We start from the raw sequence: 23054 nt of genomic DNA on the forward strand, positions 1-23054 counted from the left end.
GATTTAGATTGGGTTAAGTTTTTAGAAATTGATAAATTCGAGTTGGTTTGAAAAGAGAGTTATAATAAAACCGCACTCCATCTTATTTTAAATATTATTATGAAAATTAAGAATATTTAACGTTTGTAAATAATATTAGTGATACGTTGGAATTGACAATTCAGTTGGGTTGTGAACTTGATTTGAGTTGTTTAGGTTACCAACACAACTCAACAACCCGAAATTTGGATCAGGTTACCGGTTTTCACATGCTTACAAAGAATATATATTTTCCATCGAAGCCTACCGCTAGCAGATATTATCCTCTTTGGACTTTCCTTGTCGGGATTCAGCCCGGCATTTAAATGAAAATAAATTTTCATTCAATTAAATGCCAAAACATCTTAATACTAAGGGTTTAAAATAATTAAAAAAAAATAGTAATAGATGTGAATAATATGATAATAGTTGCCAGCTTCTTTATTCTTGGTGCCTAAGTACTAAATATGAGCAACAAGAACACAAAATACTGTACCAAATACTTGAAAATTTAAAAAAAAAAAATGAAAATTACATCACACTAAATACAAATGCTTCCATAAGCTAACCCAAAAAAGAGGCCCTCTAAAACTATAAGACCCATGGAAAAAAAACCAAATGAATATAAGAAATACCACTGCAAAGGTGATGTTTTTCTGAACCCATGATCACACTTGGGGAACATGGGTTCTAGACAAAGACCCCTCTCTGTGTCGATATGACACGAGAGGCAAAATAAATTCAACCCAGACGACCATCCGAACTCGGTCGCTGGGTCGATGGAATTCGATAAGAACTATACACATGAAATGGTGATAAACAATGAGTATATGCACAGGAACACTTGATGTAAGTTTTTCACCATGATCGTCGTGATCACATAGGCATTACTACTCTGCACGTTGAAGCAAAAACCCGAACCCTGAGTTTTCTCGTATCAGCGGTGGAGGATCGATGTCTGTTACGTCTACTTGTTTCATTGATTTGGAGATATCATCCACTGAAAATGGGATACTGAATCCAGAAGAAGCAGGATCAAAATAATGGAACTCAAACCATACATAATTCACTGGCAGGCTATAGCAATTTGAATGAAGATTATACCTAGAGTCATCATCTAACAGGAATGAGCTAATAGCATTGTTGGAGTCTTCGGTCATCAGTTTTCGCATACTCGAAATAACCTGTTCTTCGAAAAGTGGTATCAGAATAAAGATAATTGGAGGTACAGCAATCCGGGAATTCAGAGAATCAAACGAAACAGTCATTCAAAAGCTAAGAGAGAACGAATTGACGGAGGTATCTCAAGAATCAAACGAAACAGTCATTCAAAAGCTAAGAGAGAACCAAGTCGACGAGAATCAAACGAAACAGTAATTCAAAAGCTAAGAGAGAATGAATTCAACGAGGGTATCCCGAGAATCAAACGAAACAGTAATTCAAAAGCTGAGAGAGAATGAATTCAACAGTGGTATCCTGAGAATCAAACGAAACAGTAATTCAAAAGTTAAGAGAGAACCAATTCGATGAAGTTAACGTACTTCCGAGGATACACTATGCGTTCCGTATTTGTCATCCCAGTACATAGTACTGATCCTATATAACTGTTGTATGCTAAGCACCTGAAAAGCAGCATATAGAATAATATGGATTAAAGGCTGTAACCATTTGCAAAACAAGAGACAAAGAAGCAGAGCACTAACAGGACATAGGTCTTTAGTTATCTCGTTCAACGTCTTTTTCGGTTTTTGATGTATGACCTGAGAAGGACAAGAGTTCGTATAAATAAGGTACAGAAAGTCGTAGATAATAGAAGAATCGAGGTTATCGACAAATCTTACAAGGAATCCAACAGCCTGCCTAATATGCTTTAATTCGTCCCAAGCCGAGCCTGCATACTGTACAGGACGAGGTCGTTAGGAACGGCAAATAAATGATCTTAAGAGAATAAACTAAACATCACTGATTACTGACTTCCTCAGTTGCCCCAGAACACCATTGTTCTAATTCAGACAAGCCAGCTTTGACATACTCTCCATTGCTGAACGAACAACACTCGCGTCGCAAAAGAAGGCTGCAGAACGAATTAAATTGACGTTTTAAACTTTTGGAAGCGAAAAAAATCGACATTTGGCCTGTAAATACTTGATGCAATTGCAAAATGTCGAGTATGAATACATTACCTGTTGAATAGTTGAACGTTAATAAACGAGAATATCTGAGTGAAGACTTTGCGGACTAAGAATGGAGGAACCTGACAAAATCGGCCATAAGATTGCGGCTATACGAACTATAAAGATGATAGATGTTAATATATGTTGTTAAAACTTAGAACTCAAAAACTCACATAGTTTGCTTTCATGATCTTCAAATAATTGTTTAAACTTTTTACAATGCTTTGCCAATGAGCAATTAAGGCCTGCTGAGCAATAGCGTTAGCTTGGGAGCGTCCTTTCACTAAGCTTGCTCGTGACGTCCTAGGAGCCTGCATTGAAATGAATAAATGAAGCTCCGCTCATCGACATAACGTTCTAACAGCTGTTTCTTTATCGTTCTATCAACAGTAATATCCATTGTTGGAGGAATGATAAGATTTGATAGCTACCTGAATACATAATCCAAGTAAAGGCGAGATCTCTTTCTTTAGGTTGTCTCTTATCATTCCATATATTTTCTCCAAGAATGCTGTAAGCTGTTGCTTAAACAACAGTGCTGGATACTTTGCCTCGACCTGCCGAAAATCATCCAACCTACCGAGCCCCCGACTACTTAGAAATGATAGTCCAGCACTTTGTGGAGAAGCTCTTAATCCCTATAACGTGCAGAGCAGAAACGAGAGGTGATTAAGACGGAATAACAAAAGGTATAAAGGCCTGAAAGAATATAGATAGTTATTGTACTTGAGACATCCTTCCAAAAAGAGAAGAAGAAGCAGTTCTCCTTCTTTGAGGGGTCAAGCTAGCAGCTCCACTTGCTTTGAGAGTGTGTTGAAGAAGCAACAATAACGTCGACGTATTCGATAACCAATAAGTTAATACATCATTGTTATCCTGGACCTTCAGCAGAGTGAAAACTACACGTGTCAATGATATGTAGATGACTTTCATTTATCTCGATTACGAGACGAGCGTCACAGTGTAAATGCTTTAGAAGCAAACATTGCATCTCACCTCTATGGATGAAGCTATTGTTTGAATGATTCGATCGAATATGCTGGTTCGTTCGACTTCAAATGACCTCCAGTGAAGAAGACATTTGTATATAACACAAGCAGCAACTGGTTTGCCTCCAGAAAATCCCAAATCCTGTGTTATGCACTTCACTAGCAGGTCTTGGTTCTCCTGAACACGATAATCCGTCACAAGAAACAAACTAATTAATCTCGAACATCAAGAAGAACACGTTTGCTCTCAGGTTTCTTCTTCTTACCTGCTGCTTTTCATTAAGCGATTTCTGTGGTTTTTCCTCTGATTCAGGTTCACGTATCGTCGATAATGCTAGAGTTGTATCCTGATATGCAACGTGTACAATTTAAGATATACGAAATTGTTCTTTTGTTATCATAAAAATTAATTTATCTTACAGATGATACTTTGGCTTCTCCATGTGGAATGTTTCCATTCTCTGGTGTCCTCTGAAATTTCAACAAAAAATTGGTTGGGTTTCTCAGAATTCATATTTTATCTGAAAAGATCAATGTATCATATGAATATCATCACATTCTACCTGAATGATCACGGACTTCGGTCTCGTAGATAAAGCTTTTCCTGTTGGCGACATGGTCAAGGCTTGCTGACGAAGTACCTGGTTCTCCGATTCTGAATTTGAAAGCTTCTCTTCAAGCCTGATGTAGAGAAGATAGTTCCATTTTATTGCATATATAAGAAATTTTGTACAGTCGAGAGAATGAATCACGTGACCGGAGTTGACACCACCAGAAAAAGAAATACGCCGAGCCAGGCATATTAAAGTAGCACAATACCGTATCGAAACTCAATTGGATATAAATAAAAAATAGAGGCAAAGATTTAATCTCTTACGAACCTCTGCACCGACTCCTGAAGTTGATCGACCTTTTGGTCTGCATCTTGAAGTTTTTTAGTCAGCTCCACATTTTTCGCTTCAGCATCTGTACAAGCTTTTCTAGCCTCTTCGGACGTCTTTTTTTCTGACAGCAGCAAAGCCTGTAAATCTCCAGGTTAGAGTATCCTCGAGATTCGAGAAAAAAAATTGAAGAAACTTTGCCATTGAAAAAGAATTAATGATCTTATAAAGCAGTGACAGATACAGAAAAATTTACCAATGACCAACCCCAGATCCGATACCCTCTTATCCCCCATTATATTTCCTCGGATTGTCCAAGATTGCAAGATCGAGCACACTGTGACTAGCTTATTTCTCTTATGATAGCACAATAACAATCAGCCTCACCTCGTCACCATTAGTTCAACTGAACTCCTAAACCATAACGAACACTAGAAATAAAAAAAGAGCCTGTGCCACTCATCGCGAGCTTTTTGATCAATTAGGTGCGGTGATTGAGGTTTTTCTACACCGTATTTAGATGTACCTCTTCTTCGATCCGGAATTCCCATTCGGTGGACACCAGAGTCCAGTCCTAACGGATTTCTCTTTCGTTATTCCCAACGACTAATTATCTCATCTTTCTTTTCTTTCAAGAGATTCGCATATTCTATTCGTTCCTTTGCCATTGTTCCAATGATATTTTGTTTTGGTATATAAAGGCTAAAATGCATGCATTATATAGATTTGCAACTCACTTTAAAATACATATAGTGATGAAATATTCCCTACTAAAAAGTACCTTCAAACTCTCCACCTCGGCCATTAAGGAATTGATTTTTTCAGTATCCTCAACAAAAACAGGAGTTTCCTTGACAACCGGAGGCGCTTCTTCAATAGCTTTCTTAGCCGCCTCTCGCTCTTTGATAACTTGAGCGTTGGCTTCTTCAACTTGTAATTGCATACCGTGCAAAGCGTCTTGTAATTTGGCGATTTCTTGGGCTTTCTCCTCTTCCAGATCAGTCTAAAATTCAAAGGGGAAAACAAGCATATGAATTGCTGCTGAATGAATACTTCGTTTCACGAACCCAGATCCACGTGTTACAATACATGAGAAAATAATCAAGAAATTACCCTCAGCCGCTTCTCGAGTTGCAAGCGCCATGTAAGTTCTTCTACACGTTTTTCTAATTTGTCTTTTGCTTCTTTGAGTGCACCAGTTTCCCTTGCAGCCTTCACGCATATAAGTATATATATGAGCACCTTAATTTATTCCTCACAGCGTTCTTCATTCAACAGTTATCCTAAATACAATATAAATATTAGACCAAAAAAGTGACAAGTTTGAACCATTTTCAGTTGTCTTAGCTCCTTTCGTGCAACTCGTCGCCTCCAACCACATTGTGTGTATAATGCAGCCTTTTGGAGTCTCGTATAGTAAGAATATGCCGTGTGACAACGCCAACGTGCCTGCAAGTCACCCAAGAAAAGTTAGAATCCCCAGACCAATTATCTAGGAACTTCAAATTAACTTAGTGAAACATAAACGCCCTAAACAAACGAGAAACAGCACCTGAATGATAATTGCTGCCTTCGTACGCTTCCTAAATCTGAATTCATCACGAGCCTTCATCGCCCTTAACCCCGTTTGCAATGTGGTTGCAGATGAGAGCAAATCTAAGTACGATTTCCTGGCAACATGTCGCTTGAAACACTTCTGAATTCTTAAAGCTGCTGCTTCCTGTCTCAACTTCTCAAAGAGTTTTCGAGCCAATACACCTGATTATAGTTTGAAACAAACATACATTAGAACTTCGAACTAGATACCCTACTCTTGAAATGGTTAAGAGATTTAGACCATCTCTCTCCAGCAAGTCATGACTACCAAAAGGAAAAAATATAAAGCAAGATTATTGCATAAATTCTTATTGTAACATCCCTTCAAGGGGCATCAAATCAACTCCCTTAAACATTTACAACTAACACCCCAAGCCTACCACTAGCAGATATTGTCCTCTTTAGACTTTTCCCTTCGGGCTTCCCCTCAAGGTTTTAAAACGCGTCTGCTAGGGAGAGATTTTCACACCCTTATAAAGAATGTTTCGTTCCCCTCTCAAATCGATGTGAGATCTCACAATACACCGCCTTCGAGACCCAGTGTCCTCGTTGGTACTCGTTTCTCTCTCCAATCAATGTGGGATCTCACAATCCACCCCCTTCGGGGCCCAACGTCATCGCTGGCACACCGCCTGGTGTCTGGCTCTTATACCATTTGTAATAGCCTAAGCCCACCACTAGTAGATATTGTCCATTTTGGTCCATTACGTATCATCATCAACCTCACGGTTTTAAAACGTATCTGCTAAGGAGAGGTTTCCACATCTTTATTAAGAATGTTTTGTTCCCCTCTCCAACAGATTTGGGATCACACAAATTCTGTTTCTGGCCATCCATAATTTCTCAAAAACTGTCCAAATACTTGACCACCAAAGAATAACAGTTCTTCATGGAGAAAGTGAGGTTAATCTGAAGGAACTTGTCAGTCAAGGAAGGCATTATGAACTGAGGTAAAAAATCAGCCAGAGTTTCTCCCAAGAACTTCTCACGGAGGAGCAATTAACTAACAAGTGATTGGGACTCTCATTTTTCACATAAAACCAATTAAATCCACCTACATAAATATCTTCAGCCCCGAATACACATACTTCCAAAGAGATTTGAAGAAAATACCCCGAGTAAATGATTGCACTTGTATAGCAGCTTTACGTAATGCAACGAACTCCTTGCGTGCAATAAATGTTCGAATTTGCATTTGAATAGTTCGGGCAGCGTTGCTAAGCATCTCTGTTCTCTTTGCATCCAGAGAAGCCATCTGGCCAGCCCTCAGGAAGATTTTTGTCTTACCAATCTGACCAACCAAAGAGATAACAGATAAATTGGTCTCTGCCCGAAAACGGCAGGTTTCAGAAACCTCCTAGGAGATGCCCAAAACCTCCAGATACTAAAAAGCACTCAGAAGCTTTCATATGAGATTCTCGAGTCCCAACAAGTATTATCATTCATACTAAAAAAAAACGTATTATTATCATTTGTAATAGAATCGAGTTACTTGGATACCCAACACCATGAAAGCACATAGAATCTTAGATACCAGACTCAAAATTCAAAAGGATATATATTTAAACACAATAGAAGGATGAGGTTTTCCATACTATATATTAAAGGCTTGAAATTAGTTGAGTAGATACACAAAAAAATCCCTGCTCTAGCAGTCATCCTACAATTTTTTTTCACACAGCTGAAATTATCAGCAAAAGGGATTGGTTAGTGAAGCGATGATTCGACTAAGCAAAAGAAAAGGCAATTTCTTGGTTATTGAAATATCTTGGGAGCCAACTTTTTCAATCTACCAATCCCATTGGATTTCAAGACGTTAATTTCATAAAAGATATGGGCGTGTTCGAGCCATGTGATTCAAATCCAACCAAAGCAATAGTCAAAAGAAATAATGAAATCACCTGATAACCTTTCAATCCCATTTTATCCAGGATCATCTGGCATGCTACCTTGTCGTCGTAGCTGCATATATGTGCACAAAGAATACAGGAAACTTATTTCCCCTATTTTTTTAATTTTGTTAAGAGAGAACTATGTCACAGAGTAGTAAATTGACTCACTTCCCATCCAGAACTTCAGGTGCAAGAACCCCGAAACGTAGGAGGAACTCATAAAATGTTCTTCTCGTAGGATATCCAGCACAGCTGATCCTTATTGCTTCAAGAACACCCTAAATAGTATAAAAGAACCACATAAGATTAACAAAAAGAGTAGGTTAACCTATAGCTAAATCTTTTAAAGGATAAAACCAGATAAAGCCCAGGAGTAAAAACAGAGCAAAACGACACCGTATAGTATACTCACACCACAACGTAATTGCTGGATAACATTTGAGTTCTCAAAAATAGCAGGCTTGAGCACATTATTTGGCTTGACACATCTGATATAGTGAGGTTCTGTCGAATTCAAGGTCTCCATTAAAGATTGAAGTTGCAACTGCACAATTAAGAACGTGAAAGCATCACTATTTTGTAAAATTTAGGTTAGACAGCAACTTTAAAAAAAGATGAAAGAAGAAACGAAAAGAGCAATCATACCTTAAAACGTGAACCGATGGAAGAAAATTTTGAGGATTTTGATGATTCCTCTGGTTGAGGAGGAAATAGAGCTCTTGCAAAGGAGCATTTTGAGGCTGTCAATAAGGCCTGATGCTCTGCTACCACATAGTCTTTGTTTTTGTCCAAGAATAGATCTGCCAAATAAGTCACCTGAAGCATTTTTGGAACTTTTGAGAGGGGATGAATTTAAGCATGGAGCAAAAAAAATAAGAACAAACTTAATATATGGACCTCTCCAGCATAATGAGATATTGTGAAGCTAGTACGAGATAGCTTAGGCTTAATGAAGCGCTTGTTGTTCTTGAACGTCTGGTATAACTTCTGAGCGAACGTTTCGTGTGTAGATTTAGGAAACATGCTGTATGAAGCAAAAACAATGAAACATGAGAATGGAAGGAAGAATCAAGATCATTTGGACATTATATCATAAAATTAGTAAACACCATGGAGTAGATTAAACAGTTAATACTGATTAAAATTAGCTGCCATACCAGGCCTCATCCAGAAGAGCAATAATTCCTCCAGGTTTCTGTGAATGAAGAGCTGTATTTTAATTACTTAACTCTTATAAGATATATAACAGTGTAGATAGAGATGGCAAGAAGAGTTGCACACCTTTTCAATAAGATCCAAGACATCCTGGTTATCAACAAATTCAATATAACTCCAATTGATTTCCTCTTTGGTATATTCCTCCTGCTCCATTTTGAAAACGTGCTGCATATACACAATTAACCAAAAACTTCAATCGAGTACGTAGGTAGTGTCCTATGTTGAATCTTACACATCCAAGTCAACCAACCTGATTGAAATGTTGCTGCAGTTTTTCATTTGTAAAATTGATGCAGAACTGTTCGAAGCTATTAGAAAAAGAATGGATCAATTGCAAGAAAACATAAAAAATCTAACTCGAGAATGCACAAGTGACCATTACCTGTTGAATTTAAAACTCTCAAATCCATATATATCCAGAACTCCAATCAATGATTTAGAATTTGGGTCTTGTCCAATTGAGTTGTTAATCTTCTCCACGAGCCTACAGGAAAGGTTTGAAAAAGAACGGAGAAGAATCAAGAACGATAAATACATTCACATGCTGACTCCTGAAATATCCTTCTAGGTTGATAAATCACTGATAGAGAAGAAGAAACAAAGAGTTTCAGAAAGAAAATGAATGAGGAAGGAAGGTCTAGAGGTCTGAACCCAACCTCAGGACTAGAGAGATTAGATTACCAGTCGAAGAGCCGTGAATAAATCGTTTTAGCCAAGGCATCCCTACTACCCAATGCAGCAACAGGATCAAGAGTTCGAGTTATAACTTCTTCTGGCGTTACCATAACACGTTGAATCAGTGCATCTTCCAAACTCTTTGCATCACACCTAAATTAAACATTTAGAAAATGATAGCTTTTGAAGTATTAATAATGACTAAAACATCTTTTGTGGAAATTTTCAGGGAACAAACTTAAGCAATTCGGCAGTGGTATTGAGATGGAATCTGGATTTTTCGTCCTTAATGACTGAAGAATCAATTTCTTCTCCCTTTGCAAATTCAACATTTCCAAGATGCAAAATTGCAGCTACAACCCTAAAAATTGCCTCCTGAAATGGATTATTTATTATCAAAATTTGGATGTAATAAGAAGCACAAGTACACCAAAATTTACTGAAAGCTAACCTGCTCCTCCTCGCTGATTCCAACTACATCCATCGCCCTTCTGGTCGCAAGATATTCATGGGCATCGTTGATTCCATCCAACTCAAAGCATTTAGATTGATTTAAGTAGTGGAACGATTTAGGGTCTCCTAATTTATACTTCTCCCTTTCCTGGTTTTTTTTTATGCATAGATTAGAATCAGAGGTACAAGTTACCGTCACGTGCGAATCGTTTATGATTTTAAAGTTGAACATTGTACCTCAGGAGGAGCTGCACAGAGAAGGTAAAAGCAATGATAGTTTCTTTCAGGATTTGAGATCTGACATACTCGAGACCTTTCGAGCAAATAAGTTCTGACAGCTGCCCCAGATATTCTCCCACTCTTGTCAAATTGGATCTCAACAAATTTACCAAAGCGACTGCATTTCACACCAAAATTACTGACTATTGCATAAACTTATTTTATAGGTTTGCAGCATTTAAGAATGTTCTGTCCCTTGCACAAGAACATTCGGTGATAGTGAAGATATATCGAGCGTCGAGGCTTGGATGAACATCAATCATAGAAATGATTATAAAGTTGATATTCTCACAGATTAATTACATAATTCATAGACATGGGAGAAGTACATCAATTTCAAATTTGATGGAGCTTGCTACAAACAAATGTGAGAGAAGAAAATTGAATGATTTCTATTCAATATTAAACAATCGAAACATACTCCTCGGAATAGAAAAACTCACCTTGAATTATTGTTCCTAACAGTTTTTGCATTGCCAAATGCTTCAAGAACTGGATTGGACTGGGAGGATATAGAAAGAAATAAACATCACAGGCTTCAATTATGGGAGTGCCAGTAGTTTATTATGCATAGTAAAAAGATCCTTATCTTACTTCCAGGACTTGTTGTTCAACTGTTCGTCCTTCCACTCCAGAACGGCCTCCAAGGTATGCAAGGTACCTCATGAGCATCTTCGTGGTCTCAGTCTTACCAGCACCACTTTCTCCACTAACTAGAATTGAATTGCTTTTTCCTTCATTAATCATTGCCCTACGATGGACAGAAGAAGCTAGTAAAGCCAAGACGGTGGAGGAAACGCATGGTTAACTACATTTTCCACCTAAATCAAAGTTATATTGCCACCTTGCTAATGGAAGAAACGAAATACACACCTTTGTAAAACCTTGCTAACCCATAACAAGAATTTAGATTCTACGAATATTAACAAGTAGCAACGAACAGAAGTTTTTGTCAAACTTCATTCTTTTTGGTCTTTTTTCCATCAACTTAATGGCGGTGTGAGAATGCATGCATGGAAGCATTAGTAGATGCCCGACTAATTAATTTAAGATCACAACTAAACCAAGAAATCATAGGCTACACGACAACTAAAGGATAAAAAAATTTATTGAATTGTTACTTAAGCTACTTAAAAATTTTGAAACTAATGAGTAGTCCCCATCTGTTATCCCACATGTAATAGCTCAAGGTCACCGCTAGTAGATACTGTCATCTTTGGGCTTTCCCTTCTAGGTTTCCTCTCAAGGTTTTAAAACGCGTCTGTTAGGGAGAGGTTTCCATACCCTTATAAGGAATAATTCGTTCCCTTCTCCAACTGATGTGGGATCCCACATCCACCCCCTTGGAGGCCCTAGCGTTCTCGCTGGCACACCACTCGATGTCTGGCTCTGAAAGACGCGTTTTAAAAACTTTGAGGGAAAGCCTGAAAGGGAAATCCCAAAGAGGATAATATCTGCTAGCGGTGGACTTGGGCCGTTACACCGCATCTATCCCCCGTCCCTAAAGAAAATCCAAAAAAAGAAAAGGAAGCTTACCTGTATGCCACTTCAGCAACTGCAAAGACATGAGGACTTAGTTCTCCAAATCCAGCGCCTTTGTATTGTTCCATCATGTGAGTATCATACAGATGGGGTAATCTTTGGAATGGATTTATGGCAATAAGTATATTTCCAGTGTATGTCTGCAAGGATGTTAAATGTATGATATGCAATTTATACAAATCTCTGTTATCTGGAAATATTTTTACTGTAGTCACAAAAAGAGGAGATAATAATTTCCTACATAGATTTCGTTGAGTTCATATCTGGTAGCCAAGTTGCTCAGAACTCCAGGTTCATGTAAGTATGACAACTTTGTCATGTCATCAACACCTGCAGCAGGTGCTTCGGTATCCTTGGGGAATATTTTTGATATATTTGCAACAACCTGCAATTAATAGTCAAGTATCAGTCTAATGGGCCCAGCTTCGATCGTCATTTCAAGAAAAATTATTGAACCAAATCAAATGCACATGCACGAATTGTCATACTATTGACCTAAGAAGCACATATACAAATACGAGATATGAATACGACACAACATGGACATGACAACATGTTCTTTTTTTAAAATCTAGGGCACGGACATGGCCTGACACGTTTATTAAAATATACATTCTTAAGAATATATATCATTTTTACACCACAAGAAAATTTGAAGTCAATAAGTTTATGGATTTATGTACTTAAAAAAATGAGTTTGATGTATTTCGTTCTCAGGCTATATTATTTTTGTCCTATATCATTATGTGCCTGTTTAGTATACTTTGTGCAGCTAACTGTATTATGCATCTATTGTGCTAACAAGTGTTCGTTATTCCTTAAATTTAGCATTGAAACATGCTGACATGAATATTAATTCATGAGCTCGTGCATGACTCACCGTCTTCCCATTTGTAGTCCGGACGTGAATTTCCTCTCCATTGATACGAAAAACTTCACCATCAATCCATGCTAGTTTTGGATCTTCAATCCAGACATGAGAACCAACAATGATGTTAACTGGTCCACTCTGCTTACAGAAAAGCAGTAAAAGGCATATTAGTGTTCAAAGAGCAGTAACATTCAGTTCAATAAACATATGCAATTGAAAAGATTATAATAAACATAGTGTCTACTTCATCCTAATATAAATCAACAGAGATATCTAGAGCATGAATTTCACAAAAAAAAAAAAAAAAAAAGATTATCTTTATAAATTGTGGGATATTGTTCATTATGTCACTTCCTTTTAGAGTACTCTCTTTACAACTATAGCACTTTTTTGATATATACCAACTGAAGTGCTTTCAATTCTTCTTATCAACACACACGAGCACTCGCAATGCATAAGAAATAACAAGTAATACCCAAGTAATCATATAGTTAAAGATGGAACAGGTCGTAGAGACGATGATCATAAGAACGAATTTATGGCAACAACACCAGGAAGAACTCTAATAGCAATCATAGCTCAATGACAAATGATAGCTATAAAATTTTAGCACATTCCAACTTAACAAAACTATTAGTTTATAAACCATAAAGATTGAGTTCCATTGAGACCACTAAAAGAGTATTATATCAACATCGCTCAAGAATCCTACCGGTTATATGAATCAACGCTTACCCAAACCTAACTCTAAATCAATCACTTGGTACATTAGTCGAATATTACACCAATTGAATGAAAAGGCTTGAAAAATGGCACGAAGTAAATGATTGTCACAAGTCAATAAAACACCAACAACCATTTGATTTACAAGCCAAATCAAAATACCGATCGAAATAATCACTTCGTCACTTCGTTTATTTGCACCGAACCGAAAAATCGGTCGAATTGGCTGTTCTCTTTCTTATTATCCGAAGGTATTCCATATTACAATCTAGCCTATTCAATTTACGAATTTAAACTCATCGTTAGAAATGTTCCTGATGTTAATCCATAATCTGGAGGAGTAGAAATGAGACCATCACGGATTAAGAACATAGTTTGAGCTCAAAAAAATGGCGTCAGAACCACATTCCATTGAAAACTCTACCCAATAGTATAAGTTCAAAGTCCAAATTCAACTTTATTCTTAAAAAAACCGAAAGCAGCATGCTATCCAACCAACATACAAAGAATTCAAGTCAAAATGGTCATAAAGCCGAGTAAATCCAGCAAATTACAATGCAAACAAAACAAAAATCAATCATTTCATTGACGTTACCATGGCGATTATGAACGGCGATCTTCCGTGTTAACTCATCCAAGACAGCAAGGAGTCAAAAGGAACCAAATACTCGACGACCCAGATCGGACAAAACGCACAAGTACCCACAAAGCTTTACCAGCTGATATAGCCAAAAACAAAGCCACAAGAGCTGGAGTTCGCAGAAGGGTATCAATAAAATCCCCTCAAAAGAACTTCCTCCGCCGCAAACTCATCCGAAACAAACGGAACCGGACACGGAAAGCTAGATCGGATTGAAGCAGCTGAAGGGTAAGAAATGGAAGACCAAATATTGACAAAACAAATACAGAGGGTTGAATTGGGAACTTAAAAGAAGGCGATAAACAGAGAGAAAGGAAGAAAACAAAGCTGCCGCGAAGTTTTTTTTGTTGTTCTTCCTTCTTTTCTATGTGGGTTACCCTTTTTTTTTTTTTTTCCAAAGCTTCTGGTTCTGAGGTGAGATTGTTTTGTTTATAAACTAAGGCAAAAAGGTTGAAGCAATTTCTTTGGGTGTGAAGGGGTTTCTCTCTCTAGGCTGTGCTGTAAGATTTCTCTCTCTAAAAGTTAAAATTTTTTTGTTCAATTTGATTTTGGGGAGTATCCTGTTTGTTGGGTTTGTGAGATGGTGGCGTTGGTATAGAAGAGAGGGCTGCTGGTTAAGTTCAACATTCGTGGCCTCCATATACCGTGTGTCTCAATTAGTCATTAATATGCTCTAAACCCGACATTAGAGAGTAATCAAGGAGGCTATGGTTTTTGCCCCCTGTTTTTCCTTTTATTTACGTCAATTGCCATCGCAGCTTCTTGGGTTTTTACCGCCGCCACCATTGGCCATTTTACCTGACGCTAAAATTCAATTGTTTTTGTAATAAATTTGTTTTTTTTATATTTAACCACTTTTTTTTGTTAATAATTTCTACTCGTAAGTTGTAATAAACTTAATTTAATTTAACTAATATGAATTATCGATTCAACCCAACCGTTAGTGGTTAGTGGTTTGAATTTGAACTGTCCATACCCAAATGTCTTTGAACTAAAAAAAAAAAAAAAAAACTATTCATGAAACTGATCTGAATCCTAAATTTTTGTAACATTCTTGATTTGTCATTTTCTTGGTCTTCTCTGGTTGAACGGATGTGAACACTCGATTCCAATAGCCGACTTTTCTTTATTTATTTGATTTTTGACAGATGGAGCTATAGAAGTTTTGAGAATTCAAGAAAAGGTCACGAAGAGATGAACTGTTTATTATCACGATAGGACAAACATGTATATCTCGATAGTAGTTGTGGCATACCTTCCGGATCATGAGTCCCCCCGGTAAACACGATACGGGCAAAATACGAGCGGGGAGAGGAGGCCCTTTCATGTTGTTCTTACTAAATAAGTGAGAAAGTGTTTCATAGTAGGTTGTATCACGGGTCTCAAAATGAAAAGTTTTCGTTAGGATTGCTATGTTTGCATCCCTTTTAACTCTACATCGAAGTTGCCTCATGCACGACCATCATATTGATGGATCCGATTGCATAATCTCCCAAGGAAGTCCCCTAAATAAGGTTCCAAAGTCTATAGTGTATTAGCCTGTCGTATAGCCCTTTTTATTATTCAGCCTGGCTTCAAAGTTTCGGTGCGCTTCTTTCTCCTGTAATAAAATTTGGGCTCCATTGCCCTTGATTCCAAATCTAGGTAGCAAATGAACGCTGATAACAAGTTGGCAACAGAATAATGTCGCTGATTCATGACTAAAAAGACAAGCAACTTGACATAGAAGTAGAACGAATATTAGTGTGGGCAACAGCTATGGATGAAGCGGTGGCACCGATTGCTTTCTAGAAAACTACTCATTGTCCTTGCTTCCCTGCATCTGTCTGCTTCAAATGTAATCGTACAGGGAGATGCTCTTGTCATCGGATACACTAGCATGTCGCCCAGCCTGCACACCAGCCCCATCATGCGGTCGGAATGCAACACCCCAGCAGACCTGATCGCTATGCTTGATCATTGTTTGAACAGCTGCCCTCATTTGGAGATCCCAAAGCATAACAGTTCTGTCGCTTGAACCTGTTGCAACAGCACCATCAGGGGTTCATCAACACTCAACACCCCACTTGAATGGCACGTGAGATCCCATATCAGTTGGAGAGAGCACTCTTTTGAAATCAAATACTACAAGCAAGTCTTCTTCCATTAACGCTCCATGCTACTGAAAGTACAGAATTTTGCAAGCAGTTTTATCAGTGGGTTTAGGGCCTTCTGGACGAGGAATTGATAGAGTTGCAGCCAGTTTCCATGTGTTTGTATCTGTCTCATGACATGGTACCCTGACGCAGAAGTTACTGCTAAGTTTGGACATGACATGAGACAGATTAAATGATTTTTTGTGGGTTTTCTTTACTGGTTAGATTGAATAAAACTGAAACACTGCTCTCATTGAGATTTAGGTCGTTGAATTAAAGAACAAACAGGACAAAGTAGTTCTGTTAAAAGAAACAACAGGTCAGCCATAAAGTTAAAATAGTCTAAACTTCCATAAATGACAACGAACAATATTCAGATCTATATATTGATGGGTTTACAAGAACCACGTTTTTGGGTGAATATCAGAGAATGGTTGACGTTTGTGCAGTGTGAAAAGAACCATCAAAATTACCCAAAGCAACTGCAAACGCTATTGAGCACAACACTATAGGCATTATATTCATTCATGGCTTCAGTCGAATGTCATATGCAATAGTAAATATGATAAACTATTTACTAAAAATAGACATCTCGACGAGTAAGTGTTTCTGTCACAAATGACATCTCATTTCTGTAATTAAAGGGCTAATTTGTATTTGAAAAGAATCGAAAATTGCTTCAGCATATGATTCATAACTCAATTCGGTCCATTATTCAGCGTACCAATATGAAATTCAACTCATCGAATTCCATAGACTACGGTCTCAGTAAAAGTGAACCGTTGATCCAAGTGAAATTAACAATAAACAGCCTATACTTCACCAAAACACAGTCATCGACAGATGTTTCCTCCATTCAAGAATCAAGTTAATGAACAAACTGAGATTCAATAATCTACTGAATCAGGCATCTTGTACCAAGAAAGAACAAGAGCAAAAGAAAAGACTACTATGTCAATTAGCCCTTACGTGAAAGGCAAAACAATCTCAAATTCTTAGTTAAACCCTTAAATCAAAGAGCAGCAAAAAATTCCTAAACAACACAAAAATCAAAACATCGATAAGCCAAAGAAGAATTACCTCGGGATTAAACCGCATTTTCAAGACCTCAGACGGCGGCGCCTCGAGAGTGACGATAGTGGAATTGGAACCAACCTCAAATACGCGAACAAAGCTATCGAGAGAAGCGGAGGCAGCAACGTAACCGGAAGGATGAGCAGCATCAGAAACGACGCCAAGGAAGTGGCCGGTGTTGGTGCGGTCCAAGTCAAGCCCGTCAGATTTCCAGAGCTTGACGGTCTCGTCGAGGGAGCCGGTGAGGAGGAAGGAGGAGCGATTATCTGTGGCATTTTCAACAGATACGAAGAAGAGGGAAACGACAACAAAACAAAACGGCGTCGTTGTATGGATTCAATTCCAACAATAAAAAATTATTGATTTTGCTTTTCACATTAAAAAAAAATGTTTTTTTTGGTATAATTCTTATAGTCCAACATTTTTAAATAAATAAATAAAAATTTGTTTATTTATTTATTTATAGGTTTTCTCCCAATAACATTTATACTCGAGATTTGAGGTCAAATTATCGACATTTAAAATTATAATTAATATTTCATGAACGATTTAATTTTAATTTAAATAGATAATTAAAAAACATAATCATGTAATTATATTTATAAGAAACATTATATCTTTCACTCTCAATTTGAATCACAAAACAGTAAAAATATAATTAGAACCTATATGTATATGTATATATATATTTTTCTTTTCTTTTTTTTTGTTAAAAAAATATAAACCCAATTAGTAGTATGAAATTCCCATAGTGCCCTCATAATAATTTTTAACACAAACACCCACCCAAATATAAATACAGTTTAAAGCAAGCCTGAAATGAAAAATAAAGCCTCTGAGAGATGAACAAAAAAAACCACAATCAGAGCTTTGGATATTCTTCTTTAAGCGACGTCGTTTTCCAATCTCAAACGTTTGGGCCTGGGTCCGCCATTATTTCGTAATTTGGGCCTTGGCCCAATCTTTCTTTCTCCCTCACCGAATTCATCTTCTCCAGTCTCCACTCGCCTCTCAGCCTCGCAATGAAATTTGTAGCTTTGATGTTAACGTCCGGGCTGGGACAGAACACTGACCCCACTCCGCCGCCGCCGTTTACCTCGCTGGCTGGCTCCGTTGTCTCCTTAACCGATGACGGTTCGACATTTTCCGGTTCTGGAGATCCGCAACGAGAGGTTTCGGAGCTCCGTGACCTGGCAGTTTCGCCTCGAAACCTGGATTTTACATCCGTCGTAGTTTTGGACGGCGGCGGGGGTGGCGGTGGCGGTATGGTTACTGAGGGACTCTGGCCACCGCTGTTTATGCCTTCGTTTTCGATGTTGAAAGTGTACGTCCTCGCCGGGAGAGGTGGTCGACGGCTGGCGGTGGAATTTCGCTGCCGGAATGACGGTGACGATGGAGGAGGGATCTGAATCTTCTTCTTTGTTGAACGGGAAGACAATGGGACGGGTGGTGGTGGCGGAGGAGGCGGCGGTGCAGATTCGGAGTGAATTCTCTTGTTCTTGTTTGATTTTTTGAATAGGCCGCGGAAGACGGAAGGAGGCGGTGGTGGAGGCGGGGGCGGCGGTAGCGGTCGTTGTTCAGTTGGAGAGCGGCGGTCGCCGTCGTAGATATTTTTAGCTTTCTGCTTCTTCTTTCTCTTTCTATACAGTGAAGCCAACGCCATTGCTATCTCTTTCTTAACATTTGTTNTCTTCCGTTCACTCCTTCCAAATCTCTCCTCCAGTCGAACTCGGAGCGGCGACGGGGGGATAACTGTTCGCGGAGGCAGCGGAGGCGGAGGCGGCGGCGTATACGACTTCGCGAATTCAGCGTCATTCGTATTGGCCTCTTGAACTTCCTCCTTTCTCTGGATGGTCTGATATGTCCGTCTCGATTTCCTCTGAGTAACCGGCAGCGGCGGAGGCGGTGGAGGCGGCGGATTAGAAGACTTCAACCTTTGATGCGCCGGCGACGAATTAGCCACAAACGAATCAACCGGAATAACCTTAATCTCCGCCGGCGATTCTTCTATTTCACTTCCTCGCGTTCGATACGCGAAGGATCGTGATCGAAACTTGTTAATTTCAAAATCATCATAGAATCGAAACTGATTACCATCGTTACCAGTTTCCCACGGCGATTCCTGCCTCAGATCTGGATAAGAGCTATTCCTCCTCAACCTCATCGCCGTTCCCGGCGTTCTCACAGACTGATCGGAAAATCTCCTCTCTGCAAATCCAAACCACTGCTGCGGAAACTCCAAGTCCCCATTCACCTTAACTCCGGCAGCATCAACCGTCCTGCGATCAGACCGACGACTATCGTCGACGTCAGCGGCGGTCGGTACGTCGTCGTTTCGTCTAGCAAAAATCCCGCAGATAATCGCAATCAAAAGAAGAAGAACATTGAAAGAATCCCAGCTCTTCTTCACCGAATTTGGTCTAAAAATTTGAGGAGTGAGCGAAAGAAGAGGACGGATTGCAAAGAACAATATAATCAAAGCGAGCGTCGGCAAGAGAATAATCAAAACCGGCAAAGAAATAAACGGCGGAGACGAGGATCTACGGCGGTGCATCGTCGGCGGCGACCAGTATGGTGGTGGGTCGCTGTTTGGCTCCATGAAACAGCGTCGTTGAGCTGTGATTTAGATGAGGAGGGTAAAGCGAAATAGCGAATGATATGTTGACAGAAGAATGGAACTTCCACTCTACTCCCTCTTTTTTTTTTCTTTTTTTTTTTTTCAATTTGTTTAAAATGGATTTTTTAAAACATTATATAAAAATATTAAATAATTAAATAATTAAATAATTGATTAGGACAAAACTTCGATTAGGTAGGAGTCTAGGGAAATGCAATGTAATTTGTAAATCCCATTTTTTCGGGCAACAATTCATCTTATGATTTATAAATTAATATATTTATGAAATTAATTAATTTGGGAGTTCACAAGTCGTTTTACTTAAAGATTTTAATTTCATTTTATCCATAATATCGAATTATTAACGTTGCTATAAGGTGGTTATGCATGTGATTTTGAGTGTGACACAAATTTCCTTAGGTTGAAAAATAAGAATAAAAACTAAAAATAAAATTATTTTTTAATATGACTTTCCTCCGTCAAATCATATCGAAATATTTCTTATAAGGGTGTGAAAACCTCTGTGAATAATATTTGTTAGCAGTAACCTTGTGTTGTTACGAATAATGTTAAAACTAGTCACCAAGTGGTGCGGCAACGAGAATGCTGGTCCTCAAAGGGGTGAATTATAAGATCTTGCATCGTTTGTAGAAGGGGAACAAAACATTTTTTTATAAGGGTATTGTTAAAGATATTTAATACTAAATTATAGTTTACCGTATATATCATATTTGATATTTTATTATAAGACAAATATCTAAATATTTTCATTTATTGCTCTTTTTTATAATTTATTTGATTATAAATAAAATAACTTTTACACCTAAAAAGTCGTGTGGATTATGCAAACATTCTCAAGTATAAACAACTCTCACTAGTACACCCGTTTTGAAATCTTGAGGAAAGGCTCGGAAGGAAAAGTAAAAAAATGACAATATCTGCTAACAGTGGGGTTAGACTGTTCAAAATAGTATAAAAGCAAGATACCAAATCCTCTTTAAGAGATCGACTCTCTATATCTTAATGACGTCGACAAAAGGGGTGACCTCCACTTTGTCGACGAGTTAATGTCTTCCCCTAAACTTTTTCTTATTAGTTTCTAGCATATATATATATATATATATATATATATATTAGGTAAAAGAAATAGGGTTTAGAGATTTGAAAGAGAGTGAGGGGGAAACGTGGGAAAGAAAATGAAGGAATTTGGAGACAAAATGCCACGTGTAAAACACAGACTAGGAATAAGGGTATACTATACTAGTATCCAAACAAAAGGGGAGAAGGGGGGAGGGAGGAGCGTGGGAGAAATGATTGAGGGGTTTTTTAAATGGAATCCCAAATCACCCTCTTTTGCCACGGCACCAAACACCCTCAACCCCACTTTAGGGGTCCAACTGTCCATTTCCTTTTTATCTAATCTTTTTTTCCCTTCAAGAAATGAAATGACCCCAATTATTATTATTTTTTCTTAGTTTAGATATTTTAAAATATTTTCTTTTAATTGAAAAAGAAAAAAGAGCACATTAGGAGTTCGGGTAATTTATTATATTTTAGTGTGTCACGATGCATGAATATGTATGGTGTTGATCCAGTGTTTGAATTAACATTTTTGAGCCGAATTGTGACTAGATTATGTGAAAACTATATGTCACAATGTTTCTACCAGCACGAAGGTTTGATCTAGTTGGACAATGAATTTCTCACTATATCACTGCATTCAAAGTAATAGTTTAGATCAGCTCGTTTTTTGAGTAATGTGGCAAGTACTAATTTTAGCCTAAAAAATAATTATAATTTATATTTATTAATTAACATAAATTTCACGTGACTTGTGTCGGCATGTAGTGAACATCGACAATATCATAATAATAATGACTAGGATGTTTCAATTGTATTTTTAAATTTTCAAATTTGAATAATATGAAATGATTTTTTCATATTTAGTTAAAAATTAAAAAATTAAGGGGTAATTTTGAAACCAAATATTTAAAAAATATTAACCATTTTTATAAAATTAAAAAAATAATTATTATATTATTGAAACTTTTGAGATTTAAATAATATTTTAGATAAAAGGGAAAGTTTAAAGATATTTATATTAATTTAAATTAAAAAAAACACGTGTTTTTTTTTTTTTTTTTTTAAAGATTTCTAAAATTAGTTTCTAAAAGGTGTAAATTTTATATTGAATTTATTTTGAAGTGCAAGGGAAGATTTAATGCTTTACATCCCCACAATTTATTTCTTTATTATTATTATTATTATTTTTTTAAAAAACCCATTATTATATTTTTTAAAAACTCCATGATTGCCACCCAAAATATGCTTTCCATAGATTGCCCTTTCTTTGTCTGAATAAATGGATGGGTAACTATGATTTGATGTTGGTATTCAAATAGTTGGAGGGTAGAAATGTAATTTTACTATCGATAATACAAACGTAATTTGAGGTCGAACATATGTTGATGTTATCTGCAAAATTCAAATTTTTCACGAGTGACTTGTTCTTTGGGTTAGAACAAATGCAGCCTAATTGCTGTCAAGAATGCAATTGTGACATCCCAGTCTTGCTTGTCTAAGACGTGTTGTCCATGGTTGCATGTCCGTTCCAAACCCCTTTTACATGCTTTTATCGTAGATAGATCTTTACCATTCCATATTGGATCAGTATGAGAGTGTACGAAATAATTAATAAAAAAATTAATATTTAAAAGTAACAAAACTAATAATTTACTGATTGTGTATAAAAGGAATGAGAAATATTTTTAGAAAAAGCCAAAACAAAATCGTCCAATATTAGTGAAACAAATATGGGGTTTTTGGTATCAGATAATCAAAAAGAAAAATAAAGCCAAAACGAACCGTTTTATTGCGCAAAAGATATATTTTGAAGCGTAGCGGCAAACGCAATCCGTATCTTATCAAATGTCATCAGCGACTGAACATCACGCTCTAAACAGGAAATCTGAACCGTACGTGGTAGCACGTGAACTTATGGCGCGTGAGATGGGATTTTTGGTTCCTAAAGAGAGAGGTGACAGCGTGGAAAAAGTTGAACCACTGACAAGAAGAAGAATAGTGTGGGGCCCACCAAGTTTCAAGTGTCCCACTGGACAGCCTGTACCCTTTTTCTAATTTCCACATATATTTCTATTTATTTTTCCTTTATTGAGCCTTTTTTTTTAGTTACCCCTTTTTTTATGTATAAATCATACCTTTTTTTTTACCTATTTTACCCAAGATTAAAGTTACTAGGTGAAATTCTATTCATTGA

At 37.4% G+C, this 23054-nt stretch overlaps 3 protein-coding genes across 3 annotated transcripts; all 3 read right to left on the reverse strand.

Annotated features, from left to right (window-relative positions):
• Positions 1 to 429: 429 nt before the first annotated feature.
• On the reverse strand, positions 430 to 14506 carry LOC111466223 (myosin-17-like). Its single transcript, XM_023110819.1, has 39 exons — positions 13907 to 14506; positions 12598 to 12726; positions 11959 to 12102; positions 11712 to 11857; positions 10770 to 10926; positions 10619 to 10677; positions 10134 to 10293; positions 9895 to 10044; positions 9682 to 9818; positions 9450 to 9596; positions 9151 to 9252; positions 9019 to 9076; positions 8832 to 8933; positions 8708 to 8745; positions 8448 to 8574; positions 8196 to 8366; positions 7963 to 8094; positions 7719 to 7828; positions 7560 to 7620; positions 6772 to 6949; positions 5615 to 5820; positions 5392 to 5511; positions 5176 to 5274; positions 4844 to 5065; positions 4063 to 4202; positions 3745 to 3862; positions 3602 to 3652; positions 3448 to 3528; positions 3189 to 3359; positions 2919 to 3074; positions 2624 to 2830; positions 2366 to 2503; positions 2202 to 2272; positions 1993 to 2092; positions 1860 to 1916; positions 1722 to 1778; positions 1560 to 1640; positions 1123 to 1202; positions 430 to 1032 (listed from the first exon to the last, which is right to left on the reverse strand). The coding sequence occupies exons 1-39, from the start codon at positions 13907 to 13909 to the stop codon at positions 909 to 911; spliced, it is 4590 nt and encodes a 1529-aa protein (XP_022966587.1). The 5' UTR covers positions 13910 to 14506; the 3' UTR covers positions 430 to 908.
• Positions 14507 to 15483: 977 nt separating this feature from the next.
• On the reverse strand, positions 15484 to 17448 carry LOC111496932 (WD repeat-containing protein VIP3-like; the record flags this gene model as incomplete). Its single annotated transcript, XM_023147510.1, has 2 exons — positions 15484 to 15970; positions 17167 to 17448. Coding segments are annotated over 2 exons (324 nt in total), but the record flags the coding sequence as incomplete, so codon positions are not given.
• Positions 17449 to 18067: 619 nt separating this feature from the next.
• On the reverse strand, positions 18068 to 19759 carry LOC111496940 (serine/arginine repetitive matrix protein 1-like). The gene has a single exon (XM_023147522.1). The coding sequence runs from the start codon at positions 19757 to 19759 to the stop codon at positions 18068 to 18070; it is 1692 nt and encodes a 563-aa protein (XP_023003290.1).
• Positions 19760 to 23054: the final 3295 nt, after the last annotated feature.

This window comes from Cucurbita maxima, unplaced genomic scaffold (assembly GCF_002738345.1).
Source record: "Cucurbita maxima cultivar Rimu unplaced genomic scaffold, Cmax_1.0 Cma_Scf00002, whole genome shotgun sequence".
In the NCBI taxonomy this organism is placed as follows: domain Eukaryota; kingdom Viridiplantae; phylum Streptophyta; class Magnoliopsida; order Cucurbitales; family Cucurbitaceae; genus Cucurbita; species Cucurbita maxima.